General features: G+C 33.4%; 1 protein-coding gene across 1 annotated transcript; it reads left to right on the top strand.

The window, feature by feature from the left end:
- Nucleotides 1–2,377: 2,377 nt before the first annotated feature.
- LOC132634774 (GDSL esterase/lipase At4g10955-like) lies at nucleotides 2,378–8,267 on the top strand. The gene is made up of 3 exons (XM_060350838.1): nucleotides 2,378–2,627; nucleotides 5,867–5,949; nucleotides 7,021–8,267. The coding sequence occupies exons 1-3, from the start codon at nucleotides 2,592–2,594 to the stop codon at nucleotides 7,994–7,996; spliced, it is 1,095 nt and encodes a 364-aa protein (XP_060206821.1). The 5' UTR covers nucleotides 2,378–2,591; the 3' UTR covers nucleotides 7,997–8,267.
- The last annotated feature ends 6,939 nt before the right edge of the window (nucleotides 8,268–15,206 follow it).

Genomic DNA, 15,206 nt, shown 5'->3' with positions numbered 1-15,206 from the left:
GGCCAGATGGGTCAACTTCTAACCTAACTTGGGTTAAAACCCAAAGCTAATCAATCTAACTGGTCCAACAAAGTAACTTCAAGCCTTTACCCAAGAAGGGGTCCATTACTCCTAAAAAGCCCGATAAGAAAAAAGAGGAGGAAGAAGATGAATAGGATTTGCATCATGTAGTCAATTTACATGTGTCATTTAAATTTTTATTTAACTTTTTAAAAATATTTAATTTAAGCCAGTGTTGGTGAATTGTAAACAGTAAAGTTAGACATAATAATAGCCTTTCGTTCTTTACGCTTTCAATATATTACTCCTTCCGTCCCAATTTATGTGATTTAGTTTGATTAAGTACGGAGTTTAAAAAAAAAAACTAATATTTTAAAACTTGTGATATAAAACAAGTTATAGATATTTGTATGGTTGTAAATCATTTCATTAAGGGTAAGGGGAGGTTTTAAGTTAAATTATTTCTAAATATATATCATTCTTTTTGGGACAGACTAAAAAGAAAAGTGTATCACATAAACTGTGACGGAGTACTATTTTCTTATGTATAAGGAAGGCTTCAATTAACAAATTTAGTCCAACCCAACACCCATAGTCCCATACCCAGAGGCGGACCAACATGGACGTGCACTCCCACCCTTCAAATTTTTTTTATGTATATATGTGTGTATACCTTGAGAAATTAGTATATGTTTAATTGTGCACTCTAACAAACGAAAGTGTCTTTGGGGCACATTGATTGCAACTGCTGCTTCCCTTATATGTCACCTCGGATCAAACCTGAATGTCACTTTTTATTTTGTTTTAGCCTATTTTTAGGAAAATAATAAGCGTTAAATGAGTTCGCGCAAATTCAAACCTGCACTGTCACCACATGTTGCACAGCCTTAGCCACTGAGCTATCCCTTTCATTTGCTTTACCGTGTTAAATTTTATTTATTACACATATTTGACCTATATACTTGTATTTTCGTCACTGCTACACTATTAGTAACCGGTCCGACACAGTATTATCCCTCAGTCATCATTAAAATTTTATTGATGTTTATGTTAAGTAAATAGTGTCCCCGCGTTAAAATTCTGGATCCGTCTCTGCCAAAGCTACACTAACAACTGAAACGGAATAGGAATAATCTAGTGCTTAATTCGAGTAATTACTAGCCTAGAATTAATTAGCTTCTCTGAAGAGGATCTATTGGTAAATTTTAATATGCCAACTCCAAATACTTGTGGTTTGAAGTTAAGCCTTGTAATCACCAAATTCAAACCTTTTGGAAAAGTTTTTAAACTTCAGATATAAGAGTTTGGAGTTGACAGTGGATGAAATCAAAAAATTTATTAAAAGTGTTCGAGATTTAATATATATGCATAGAGTAATTTTTGGTTTTTAGTTAATATAATTTCTTATATGCACAATGACAATGTTTTGACGAAGGATGTTCAACTGACCTCATTTATTGTACGTGACTATGTCAACCTTGACATTGCCAACTTCATATATTTGGATTTGAAATTAGACTTGACGGACTCCAATTCCAGCTTTTCAATTTTAGTGTAGTAAAGATAGAATTGATTATAAATATTACATATTTTGTAATTTTCAATCACTCTTTTAACAAAATGCTCCAAAGGTTTTTTTCGTGCACTTGCCCTCGAAGAGAAAACGACATAACTGGTCCCTTAACTATGACGGTAGGTTCAAAATAGTTCCTTAACTATGCACTTAATTATTTTGGTTCTTTGAATTTGCCACAAGTTAACAAAAATAATCTCTTAACTATAGTCCATTTGCACTTAACAATTTTGGTCCTTTAAGTTCGCCAAAAGTTAACACTTTTAGTCTCCGACAAAATATTTATCGAACTCTGTTTGTTAGACTTGACAAGAACTATAGAAAAAAGAGATATTAGCGATAACTCACATTTAGAGGTACACATTACTAAAGAAAAGGCCAAATACCACCGTCGGTTATTTTCGGGTAAAAATGCGCGAAAGCAATTCTTTTTTAAAATTCACTACAATAATTATTTATTTTGATACCGGGGTTTTTCATAAAAACTGAATCTAGTGTATTTTACTTAGCCGATGGACTCTCTGGTTTTAGTCTTTCGAGACACTATTTTATGATATTATCAGGTTTGTTGTTTTTTTTTTTTCAATTTTTCTCCATAAGCGACAGACGTCAGTCGGTTTTGTCCCGAGGCATTTAACCTTTTCTTTAGTAATGTGTATATCTTAATATAAGTTCTCGAATTTCTGTTTTTATCATAATTTTTATTAATTTTAATAAATAAAGTTTGATGAATATTTGGTATGACACTAATTAAAAGGGGCACTATTTGAACCTACCGTCGTAGTTAAAAAGACCATTTATATCGTTTTGTGGCCCTCGAAGATGAAAGAACATACCGACAAAAATACAAAATAAAAAGAAAATAATAAAGGAGGAAACCTCATGTTAGCATCTCTGTTGAGGAAATAAACAAGACCATCAATTGTTTGTACAATCGAAAACGACAGTTGAGCTTCACCGACCCAACTTCCCCTACAACACCCCATTTTGGAAGGTGGGTTCTTGGAAATTTTAGCAAATGGCAACGGGAAATGGCATTTTAACAACTACAAAGGTTGGATCTTGTATAACCCTTATTGCATTTTCACTAAAGATTCAATCTTTTTTATGTTTCTGCCATTTTTATTCTAAAGATTATATCTTTTTGTTTATGTTCGTGGCATTTTTATTTTAAAGATTGTGTCTTTTTAATGTTCCTGGTATTTGTTTTTGATTGATCCAACTTGCTGGCAAAAGGGTATTTTGAATTTCTTTACCTTGTCTGAGTAATAAAGCAAATGCTACTGTGTAGATGTTCCATTTTGCTATTCAGAGTTTTCTTTGTAAGCAAATGTTGTTATTTTAGAAGGGGTTTTTTTAAGACAAAATTTTATATGGTAAACCCCTTAACATTAGGCTAATCCCTCATTTTTCAGTTGCTATATAGATGTTTCATTATAGTATTTAGAGTTTTTGAAATTATTGGCAAATGGCATTTTAACAACTATAAAGGTCGGATCTTTTATAATCCTTATTGCATTTTCACTAAAGATTCAATCTTTTAATGTTTTTGTCATTTTTATTCTAAAGATTGTATCTTTTTAATGTTTCTGGCATTTTTATTCTAAAGATTGCATCTTTTTTTATGTTCCTGGCATTTTTATTCTCTGTTTTTGATAAATCCAAAAGGGTACATTGAATTTTTAAACCTTGAGAAGTGTCTGAGCAATAAAGCAAATGCTACTCCATCCGTCCCATTTTAAGTGTCTTAGTTTGACTGGGCACGATGTTTAAGAAATGAAGAGAGACTTTTGAATCTTGTGGTGTTAAATTAAAGATGTTTGTAGTCCTTTAAGTCTTGTGGTCTTAAACTTGCCATGTAGGATATTGAAATTGGAAAACGTACTAAATATAGAAAGAGTCACTCTTTTTGGGACATACCAAAAAGGAAAGTAAGACTATTAATTGGGACGGAGGGAGTACTATGTAGATGTTCCATTTTGCTATTTTTTATGGTAGATGTTTCATTTTGCTATTCAGAGTTTTATTTGTAAGAAAATGCTGCTATTTTGAAGGGTTGTCTTTAAGCAAAATATTATATGGTAAACCCCTCACCCCCCCCCCCCCCCCCCCCCCCCCACTCTCCCCTTACAAACAACCACCAGAACCCTTGTATCCAGGAGCCTATAGTAGCCATTTTCCACTATGCTACTTGAGATAGAGGGTCCTTAACATTAGGCTAATCCCTCATTTGTCAGTTGCTATATAGATATTACACTCCTTTTGGCTGTTTGAGATAGAGAAGCAAAGGTGGGTTCTTGAAAATCTTAACAAATGGAACAGGAAATGGCATTTTAACAACTACAAAGATTGGATCTTTTATACCCCTTATAGCATTTTCACTAAAGATTCAATCTTTTCATGTTTTTGTCATTTTTATTCTAAAGATTGTATCTTTTTAATGTTTCTGGCATTTTTATTCTAACGATTGTATCTTTTTTATTTTTATTTTTTATGTTCCTGCCATTTTATTTTCTGTTTTTGATTGATCCAACTTGCTGGAGAAAAGGGTATTTTTGAATTTATATACCTTGAGAAGTGTCTGAGTAATAAAGCAAATGTTACTATGTAGCTGTTCCATTTTGCTATTGTTTTAAAAGAAGTAAGGTAGATGTTTCATTTTGCTATTCAGAGTTTTATTTGTAAGCAAATGCTGCTATTTAGATTTTTTTTTTTTTTTTTTTTGAAACAAAATTTTATTCCCTCCATCCCAATTTAAATGTCTTACTCTTCTTTTTAGTCTGTCCCAAAAAGAGTGCCTCTTTCTATATAGTTAGTAAGTTCACAATTCAAAGATCCTACATGGCAAGTTTAAAACCACAGGTTCGAAGGAGGTACATTACACACTTCTTTAATTTAGACCCACAAGATTCAAAAGTCTCATTTTATTCCTTAATCTTTTTGCCAAGTAGCGCCCCCCCCCCCCCCCCCCCAAACCCCCCACACACACCAAAAAAAAAAAAAAAAACCACCAGAACCCCTGCATCCATGAGCCTTGATGTTTCGTTTGTCAGTTGCTATATAGATGTTTCATTAGACTATTTAGAGGGTGTTTGGATTTGCTTATTTTAAGTGCTTATTGGCTTTTAAGCTCTTTTCTAGTTTTGTGGTGTTTGGATATGATAAAAAATGCTTTCAAGCACTTACTTTTAGGCTTAAAAAATACAAAAATAAGTCGAAAGCCAAAAGTTGGGTATTCCCAACTTACGGCTTTTGGCCTATAAGCTACTTTAAAAAGCCAATCCAAACACCCTCTTAGTGTTTTGTTTATGATCCATGTATTAGATAATGGTTATCAGTCAGGTTAGGATTGATGATGAATGACTACAAATATGTTGATTAGGGTAGTAAATAGAGTAACTTAGAGAATCATGTGATATGGGAATTAACTTGGATGTTCGTTTTCTAATCTTGCTATTGGTTCTAGTTCATGAGAGTACTGCATCCTTTTACGTAATATAGTTGGTATTGAAGAATGAAGTTGGTGAATTTGGTTTAGCAGTTCACTTCTTTTTCAGTGGCACTTTTAATGGAAAGGTTAAACAAATGTTCTGCGGATGGTTATCTAAACAGAAGAATGCTGAAGAAACTAGAATTTGAACCCTAGGAGATAAACTCAAACCTGAATGTGAAGTTAGGTATCCTTATAATCTATGTTGCTTGGACTCTTCAAAAATGTCGGCGAGTGCGTGTCTGATCCTCCAAAAGTGGTGCATCTTTGGAGGATCTGGCGGACACAGTAGCATTTTTGGGGAGTTTGAGCAACATAGCTTGTAACTCTCTTTAAAACTTATAAGAGTGCTATAATAGGGGGAAGATGTGAGATTTATGTCTAGAGACACGACTAACTGTGGAAATGATATCAGTGTTATTTGAATCATTCAATTGGGTCAAGAACCATTGGTTAGAGCAAAACCAGCCCACTTAAAGTTGGAAAATTCACTCATTTAAATTAATCGTTGTCCCTTTTGTATAAAAAAAGGGCAGCCCGGTGCACTAAGCTCCCGCTATGCACGGGGTCCGGGGAAGGGCCAGACCACAAGGGTCTGTTGTCCCTTTTGTAAAAGTTACGTAATAGAGTTGGTCTTGCTAGAAAGTTTTTACTATCATTTACTGTCCGTGTGGAGAGTAGGCTGAGATGGTGTATAAGAAATTATTTGGCTGTTCTTAGCTGGATAAGATGGCTTAGTGTTATTGATAGATGTATGGCTAGTCAGATTTTCACCATTGTTGTTTTCCCTTTGTGTTTTGCAGGGACAAGAAGAACAAAATATATTAATCTCTGAAAGGGAAATTTTCGACTTATGTGGACCTACGCACCTAACTTCTATTGACTGGTGTGTAAATTCTTTTCCATGTTTTTAAGTTAAATAAAGGTTTTGCATATCATAAATGTGATGGAATTATCCGAGATGTAATATAGCATAAACTTGTAGTTATATATGGAACACTATGCAATTAATGGAATTATCAAAGATTGTCAGGTGCAATATTGTTCAGTTTAGATTTTCTCTCCCGATTTTACCCTTTTGTTAGTTGTTTGTCTCAACTATGAATAATAAGTGTAGGTCTGTCAAATATAGCATCAGAATGAGGACCTACACCACTTTTCCCTATGTCCCGGGGAGGGGGGGGGGGGGGGGGTTTGATTTTGCCATCTACCAAGTGATAAGAATGCTGCCAAGATTTTAGATCACTTTGCTTTGGTTGTGTAAATCCCCTTAGTACACCTTGCACCCTATCAAGGATGAGCATGACTGTAACGGTTACCTCCATGGTAGAGGATATAGAAATTTCCTTTGGTCACATTACTAGGTCTAAATTATTTGTCCACCTCTAGAAAAACAAAAGAAATGGATAAAAGACATGCATGCATAAAGAGAGAGAGAGAAGAGAGAGGAGGGGGGAGCCATGTTCTCTTTGATAATTTGGAGGATGTCATGCCTGCAAGTGCCTAAATTAGCCTGATATCGTTCTGATAGAATGGGCCGGCTCTCTTTTGAAGACAAGTTTCCTTGATGTTTCACCCGATAAACAAATAAGATACAACAAGCAAAGAAGTATAGAGGGAGCTGAAATTAGTTTGACCTCTATGCATTCTTTTCCAAATCATGAAGCTTAATGTTATTGTTTCGGCAAAACACTAGGTGATTTCTTCCATTTGTCCTAGCCTTTGCGGACAGAGTTATTTGGTAACTGTTGCCGGTGGGAGGTGGCAGGTATCCCATGGAATTAGTCAAGGTGCGTGCAAGCTGGCTCGGACACCATTGTAAAAAAATGTTATTGTTTGGGCAAGACTACTCACTCTCATGCTGCCCGACACTTGCTCTTGCTTGAAAGCTGGAAGTGTCGAGCCAGTTTCCAGAGACAGTTGTTACAAATAATATTTTTCTGCTACCTAAATGCAGGGAAAATGTTGCTCATCGACGATCCGTGGCTGCCAGTTTGGTTCAGGGTGTCTACATCCTAGAACGTGACAAGCAAGAAAAGCGGCAAGGAAATCAAGCTTTTGCTCCTCCATGGTGGAAACATTTCCAATTTGAGTTATATCGCGTGCTTGTTGATGATGTTGATTCCTGCATTTTTGGTGCTATATATAGATTCACACCCTCAAAATCTTCTTTTGATGGTTCCAAAGATAAAAGCCAACGGTTTGTTATTGCTTTCCGTGGGACATTAACCAAAGGTGATGCATTTACACGAGATATACAATTGGATGTCGACATAATCAGGAATGGACTTCATCGGACATCTCGATTTGAGACAGCCATTCAAGCTGTTCGACATGTGGTTGCCACATTTGGAAGTTCAAATATCTGGCTAGCCGGTCATTCCTTGGGGGCTGCAATGGCAATGCAAGCTGGAAAAACCACGGCAAAGACAGGTGTATATCTAGATGCATTTTTGTTTAATCCGCCATTCTTGTCAGCCCCAATTGAAAGAATTAAAGATAAAAAAGTGAAACATGGGATCAGATTTGCGACCAGTGTTATAACAGCCGGACTTGCTTTCGCTGCGAAGGCTAAAAACGCTAATACTCGATCTGGAGAAGATACATTTGTTGCATTATCTGCGTGGACCCCATGCCTATACGTGAATCCATCGGATCCCATCTGCGCAGAATACATTGGCTACTTTGAACACAGGGAAAAGATGGATACGATGGGAGCAGGAGTTATCGAGAAGATAGCGACCCAACACTCGCTCGGTGGTCTTGTCTTGAATTTCATGGGCAAAGAGTGTGATGAGCCATTGCACCTTATTCCATCAGCCAATTTAACGGTTAATTTGACTCCTCCGGCAGACTTCAAAGATGCTCACGGGATCCACCAATGGTGGAAACCTGATTTACTTGTAGAGTCCAAGAAACACCAGTTTACATGAATGATGATATAAAACAAATACCTCTACACGCGACAGATGGTATGCTTGTCTTATTTGTTCCCCTGCTCAGGTATACTTAATGGTTATCAGGCACATTACATTTTGCTCTTGGCTTAATGGCCGTGTCTTCTACTGGTGCTAAAATTGAAATAGTGCATATACTACTCATTGTGTGTGTGTTTCTTTAGAAATTATATCCTTCCCTTTCCAAGTCATTGTGTGTATGGATAATGATATTATTTTCCCTATGGAAGTACCCCTTGTGAGATTATTTTCGTTTGGTATTTTGTATTTGAACTAATGTCGCATTTCAAGAGGAACAACTTTTGAGATTCTTTTCACCTTTTCAGAACACTGGTTTGTCCAGTCGAGTCCTCATGGCAGAGGAATCGATTAGGAAACTTCCCTATGAGCTTTTGAATCTACATAGAGCAATAGTTAAATAAGACAAAGTGTCACACACTCACACATCCAAGAAGGAACTTGAGGGAAATCGAGAGGAGCCTGATTCGAAACTATAATATTTGTAAAAACATATGGTAAGATAAATTTCAAGACTTTATATTAGGAAACGATTAGGAAACTTCCCTATGAGCTTTTGAATCTACATAGAGCAATAGTTAAATAAGACAAAGTGTCACACACTCACACATCCAAGAAGGAACTTGAGGGAAATCGAGAGGAGCCTGATTCGAAACTATAATATTTGTAAAAACATATGGTAAGATAAATTTCAAGACTTTATACAGTCAAACCTTTCTAACAGCGTTGTTTGTTCTGATATACTGCTATAGCGAAATGTTATTAAAGAAAACATATAATAAAACATAACATAAACAGATGTTCTTTTTGTATATTGCCCGTCAACAATGAAGGTCTGTCACTGCAGGTATCCCTTATCTGGTTTGTCACTGCAGCCATTGAAGGTCTTTTATCTGGATACTGAAAAGTACAGCAAACTACAAGCTGTAACAATTGGACCATTTGCTCAACATTATTCTGGTCATGTTCAGGTATCATAGTATCGAAAACATCAATGATAGGCTTCTCTTGAAACATGCAACTGATGAACTTAGGTAAATCTACTCCTTTGTTCTTGGTAAATGCATCTAATGGAGCCTTACCAGTTAATAGTTCCAAGAGAAAGACACCAAAGTTATAGACATCTGTGAGACTATATGAACATTTGTCACTTCTGGTGCACGATAACCAGCCGTGAGCTCTAGTTTTGTATCGGGTGAGAGAATTCGTGCAATGGAAGACTCAGATAGACAAACACCTGATGAGAAATCGGTGAGGAAAACATTGGATGATCTTATGTTTCCATGGCAGAAATTCGAGCCTCGGGAATGGAGAAATTCAATAGCACGGGCAACCCCATAGGCAGGTCTGCCCATAGGCAATGCTACTTCTTACTTCCCAAGTGAGTGAGCCCTTGCTGATACCTTCATTTCCTATATGTGGATATCAAAGTTGCATACAATGAAGATGATAAATGATAAAAATAGTCCCTTATGTTTGAAGGTAGGTTCGAAATAGTTCCTTAAGTATGTACTTAGCAGTTTTAGTCCTTTACGTTTGCCAAAAATTAATACTTTTAATCTCTGCGATTTGACGGAAATAGTGGGAAAAAATATTTAATCATAAACATCGAGAAAGCCCCATCAAAACCTAAAATATATCACATAAAAAACCGCACTAGGCATTAAAAAGATATAAAAGTAGCAAAAATCACAGCTAAAAAAGCCACGCTACTAAAAATAACGTCAAAAATAGCGGAAACTTCAAAAATTGTACCTCTAAATGAGTTACCCTAGTTTTTTTTTTTTTTTTTCCCGTAGTTGTAAAATCTAATAGATAGAGCTCGGGACTTTAAAAGACCAAGACTGTTAAAGTGCATACTTAAGAGGCTAACCTACCTCAAAAATAAGAGATCATTTTGTGTAATTTTCTCAAGATAAAATTCAATTAGCTAATTTAACACGTCACTTGGGATGCAGAAATTAAAGAATACATACCATGTAAACGGAAAGCTAAGCTTCCCATTCCAACATAATCATATACAAGAAGAATCTCATTTTGATGCCAACAATATCCGCTAAGAGAAAGCAAATTTTCATAGCATCCCTAGTTCACTAATTTTTGAGTCCGGAGCCAAAATGGCATATTTTTACAGCAATTAGACCAAAATAGGCTGTTTTTTTTTTTTTTATACCCAAATGGGTATTTCGTTGATCATTCAACGAAATACCCCAGTTACTGTTCATAGCAGCAACTCTTTTTTTTTTTTTTTTTTTTTTAATTTTTTTTTGCATTTCGTGGAACAATCCACGAAATAGCTTTTTTTTTTTTTTTTTTTTTTTTTTTTTTGCTATTTCGTGGATTGTTCCATTAAATAGCTTTTTTTTTTTAATTTTTTTTTTGCATTTCGTGGAACAATCCACGAAATAGCTTTTTTTTTTTTTTTTTTTTTTTAATTTCGTGAAAAAAATGATTTTTTTTTTACATATCATGACACAATCCACGAAATATATGTTTTTTTATTTTATTTCGTGAATAAAAAAAGAAATAGGAAATTATAATTTTTTTTTTGTTTTTGCATTTCGTGTATTAAAAAACGAAATAGGATAATTTTTTTTCTAATTTCGTTCGTATAAAAAGGAAATTGGAAAATATATATATATATATATATATATATATATATATATATATATATATATATATATATATATATTATTTCGTGTATTAATGAAGGAAATTGATTTATTTTTTTTATTTTTTTTGCATTTCGTAATCTAATGAACGAAATAGGTTTTTTTGTTTTGTATTTAGTGAATAAAAAAACGAAATAGCAAATTATATACATACATATATATATATATATATATATATTTCATTCATGTACCAATGAAATATTTCGTGGATTGTTCCACGAAATGCAAAAAAAAAAAAACAGTTTTATTTATATTAACGAAACTGTTTTATTTTTTAATTTAAAACTGTTTTTTTTTTTTTTTTTTATTTTGCATTTCGTGGAACAATCCACGAAATATAAAAAAAAAAAACAGTTTTTTTATATATTTTTGAAATTGATCTTATATATATATATTCCAAATTGATTAAAAGCCATTTTTTAATTTTTTTTAAATATATTTTTCAAAAAACTTAGTGTTTAACTGTAAGGTTATTTTAGTCAACTTTATATATCGAGAAAATTAGTCAGCTTTATTTTCAAAAATTGAAACCGCAGAAGTGAAATTGACATTCACAGATACATTATCCCTGGATTTTTACGTTGAAATCTATTGCGTATCATCATCTTATAAGTAAATAAAACTGAAAATTTCATGCCAATTTGGGGAAAATTGAAATTGAATGTGATAAAAGGCGTTTTTTTAAAAATCGGCTCGGCCAAACCGCCTTGCGGCCGTTTGCGTGCATAGATCTCGGAAAAATACCCAAAATCAAAAAAAAAATCGCGTAAATCGGACGTCCGAGCGCAAAGTTATGACCATCTAAAGTTTGACGACTTTACAACTAGTTTTTCTCCCTATATTTTTTAGAATTATATTTATATTTAAAATAAAGTTATGTCTTGACTTTACAACTATTTTTTTTTTCGTTTATTAAAAAACGAAATAAGATTTTTTTTTATTTCGTGAATATATAAATGTTTTTATAAATGAAACACAAAAATATATATATACTCATCCTATTTCATTGGTACATGAATGAAATATATATATATATATTCCTATTTTTTATTTTCCTATTTCGTTTTTTAATACACGAAATGCAAAATATATATATATATGTATATAATTTCCTATTTCGTTTTTTTATTCACTAAATACAAAAAAAAAAAAAAACCTATTTCGTTCATTAGATTACGAAATGCAAAAAAAATAAAAAAACAAATCAATTTCCTTCATTAATACACAAAATAATATATATATATATATATATATTTTCCAATTTCCTTTTTATACGAACGAAATTAGAATTTTTTTTATCCTATTTCGTTTTTTAATACACGAAATGCAAAAACAAAAAAAAATTATAATTTCCTATTTCTTTTTTTATTCACGAAATAAAATAAAAAAACATCTATTTCGTGGATTGTGTCATGATATGTAAAAAAAAATCATTTTTTCACGAAATTAAAAAAAAAAAAAAAAAAAAAGCTATTTCTTGGATTGTTCCACGAAATGCAAAAAAAAAATTTAAAAAAAAAGCTATTTCGTGGAACAATCCACGAAATAGCAAAAAAAAAAAAAAAAAAAAAAAAAAGAGTTGCTGCTATGAACAGTAACTGGGGTATTTCGTTGAATGATCAACGAAATACCCATTTGGGTATAAAAAAAAAAAGACAGCCTATTTTGGTCTAATTGCTGTAAAAATATGTCATTTTGGCTCCGGACTCACTAATTTTTTCTCTGAATTCTTCCTCAGGTAAGCAACCAACCTTCAATCTCTTCACAACCACTGCATTTTCCCCTTGCAACTCCGACTTATAAGTCGTCCCAAACACTCCCTTACAGAAAATCCATCCTGGCCGTCGACCGTAGCAATTCGTTTAATCCATAGCCACCATCATCACCAAAAAATACCAATTTAGTGCCTACAATATCTGCTGGACTCCAAGGCATTGAATTCTAATTTGGTTGTAAACTTTAAGTATATACTTGTATACTTTCTAGCTCAATGGCCTAATGAATATTTGGTTTGAAGCTTTGCCAAGGGAATTATAAGTGTTAAAAGTCTTGGCTGAATTAAATTCCAAGTTTAATGTGTGAAGAAAATGTTCACAAATCTTGATTTGACTTGCTCTTTGGTGGATGTTCAGATTATTAATCCTCATGAAATTTCTCAATCAACAGTACAAATAAAGAAAGTTCAATAAATTTTCTGCGACGACTTTAATTAACTGAAAAACAACTTGTTCCAGTCGACTAAATCGTCAAAATCATTATTGTAAATTGAATAAACTAATTTTGTTGCTTCATCTTCAATTACAACAAGTAGGTCAAGAATTCCAAGACATGAAATTCGTAGAAAATTACTTTAGTATAATTTTTTTTCTCCTACTTTTCGAAAAATACTTTTGACAAAAAATTCTTTTCAAAATTAGTAGATTTTAAAGTTTGGTCAAACCGGCTACTAGTCTATCATCAACATGAAAAGAAATCACTTAACCTTTTTTTTAAATCTGTTGGAATTTGAATCACAATTTTACATGATTTTACCTACTTCATTAACAACTAGCTGGATCACACTCTTAAATTCATGAGAAGTGACTATGGAAAAACTATATATAGACCCACATATGGATCCATTTGTTGAGTGCAAATTCATTCATTGTTTGAATTAAATTAATTCGGTGATTTCTTTTCGTCTGTTGAAGTTTTTACTGACAGAGTTATTCGATATTTATGCTATGAGAGGTATACATTGTGGAATTAATCGGGACGCGCACAAACTCTCTCGGACACCACAATTAAAAAAAAAAAAAAAAAAAAAGGGAACACAAGACTAGGTATCCAACTTTTCAGAGAAGTCTACTAATGTTAAATTATAGTTGTTGTAGACTAAGTAACTCCACTCTCCTAAAACGTAGTCATGCGTGTTGGATCCTTCAAAATTAGTGTATTTTTGAAGGATCCGACACGGGTGCGGCAACGTTAAAAGAGTCTGAATAACTTAGGACTTGTAGAAACATGGCTATGCTTACTCTCCGATGCAAGCAGAACTTCTGGCACTCTATGATGGACTGGTCATGGCACATCAGCACAATTTATCACCCCTGGAAATTGAGACAGATTCAACGGAGGTGATACAATATATTAATCAAAACTCACATATTTATGCTGATCTTATATGTAAATGCAGGTCCTTAATGCTCCAGCTGAAGGCTCCGACGATATTGAGGCACAACTTCCGAAAGGGGAATGAAGTTGCGCATCACACTACAAAAAAAAATCTATTTTTTCACTGAATTTTCACTGAAAATGTTGAGTGACTATTTCTTACGGTATGTCGGTGAGAAAAACTTAAATAGTAGTGTTCACACAGAAAAATTAAAAAGTTTCTCAGTGTTTCAGTGAGAACCTGTTTTCCATCATGCGTTTTCCCATTGAGCTGCTTCGGTAGAAATGAGATGCGAAAATCATATATTATAACATAAATTTCACACTGAATGTCGATAGGAAGAACTTCTGTTTCTAGTAGTGCCACCTTGCCAAGGCAGCTCCTAATCTGTCCAATATAAATAAAGTAAAATATATGTCAAGTCCTCCTTGACAAGTATTTTGAAGCTGATCGTAATGGTGGCCCCCTTTTTGTTAAGTATGTAAATATTAAGGCTTGTAATGATCTAGCTACTTTTGGAAATCAAAATGTCCCGCGTGACATCCCTGGCACAACAACTACTACAGTACTATTACTAATATGGTTTTGGAAACTGCTGCTACTACTACTAATACTTATGTTTTGGAAACTGCTACTACTACTAATACTCTGGAATAACAGGATACCCTCTGTGTGGTACCCTGTTTGATGTAATAGTTTATTAGGAGTAATCTATATATATAATAAAGCTAGGCATAGAAGAGGTGATGTGGCACCTCTCTATGATCAGCATTAGTATTTATCTTTTTTGTCATTTTTTTAGCCTTTTACCTCATTTTTTCTGATTAAAAATTAAAATTAACTAAAGATGACGGAGCAACTACATTACATAACCTTAATGATTGCCTTAATCAAAATTCAAAAGTCACGCCTTTCTGGTTTAACTTTTTGCTTCTGTTTACCTCTTCATTTTCATTCATTAGACGTTTTTAAAAGGCCACACATTAAATTCCCATAAAAGTTAAAATTAAAGTTGTCCATTTGATTTCCCATTGTTGCCGTTTGCAGTGGAGTACTGTTTGTATTTGTCATACTAATGTGTTGTCATTTGCTTTCTCTAAGAATTTCCAATGGCAGACATTTATTATTAGTAAGCACCATAATAATATTGCATTAATTACTGTATTAATGTTGCAAAACTCTTTCATTACTATAAATATTAAACATTAGGGTGAATATTGATCCAACAATCAGCATGCATGTGAAACGAAAAGGTTCTATAAAATTTTGAAAACAAGACGAGATTAGGATGTGATTCAGAAAAAGCTTTAGAAGAATACCCATACAGGAATTACAGGCTATA

Source organism: Lycium barbarum, chromosome 4, assembly GCF_019175385.1.
Source record: "Lycium barbarum isolate Lr01 chromosome 4, ASM1917538v2, whole genome shotgun sequence".
Taxonomy (NCBI): Eukaryota; Viridiplantae; Streptophyta; class Magnoliopsida; order Solanales; family Solanaceae; genus Lycium; species Lycium barbarum.
Note: the sequence above shows the minus strand (reverse complement) of the source record. Positions and strands in the feature narration are given on the sequence as shown.

Bases quoted from the DNA above. Each gene is read 5' to 3' on its own strand.
- LOC132634774 (XM_060350838.1), top strand. From the start codon at position 2,592: ATGGCAACGGGAAATGGCATTTTAACAACTACAAAG. The intron at 2,628-5,866 runs GTTGGATCTTGT...TGTGTTTTGCAG, and splicing joins GCATTTTAACAACTACAAAG to GGACAAGAAGAACAAAATAT. The intron at 5,950-7,020 runs GTGTGTAAATTC...ACCTAAATGCAG, and splicing joins CACCTAACTTCTATTGACTG to GGAAAATGTTGCTCATCGAC.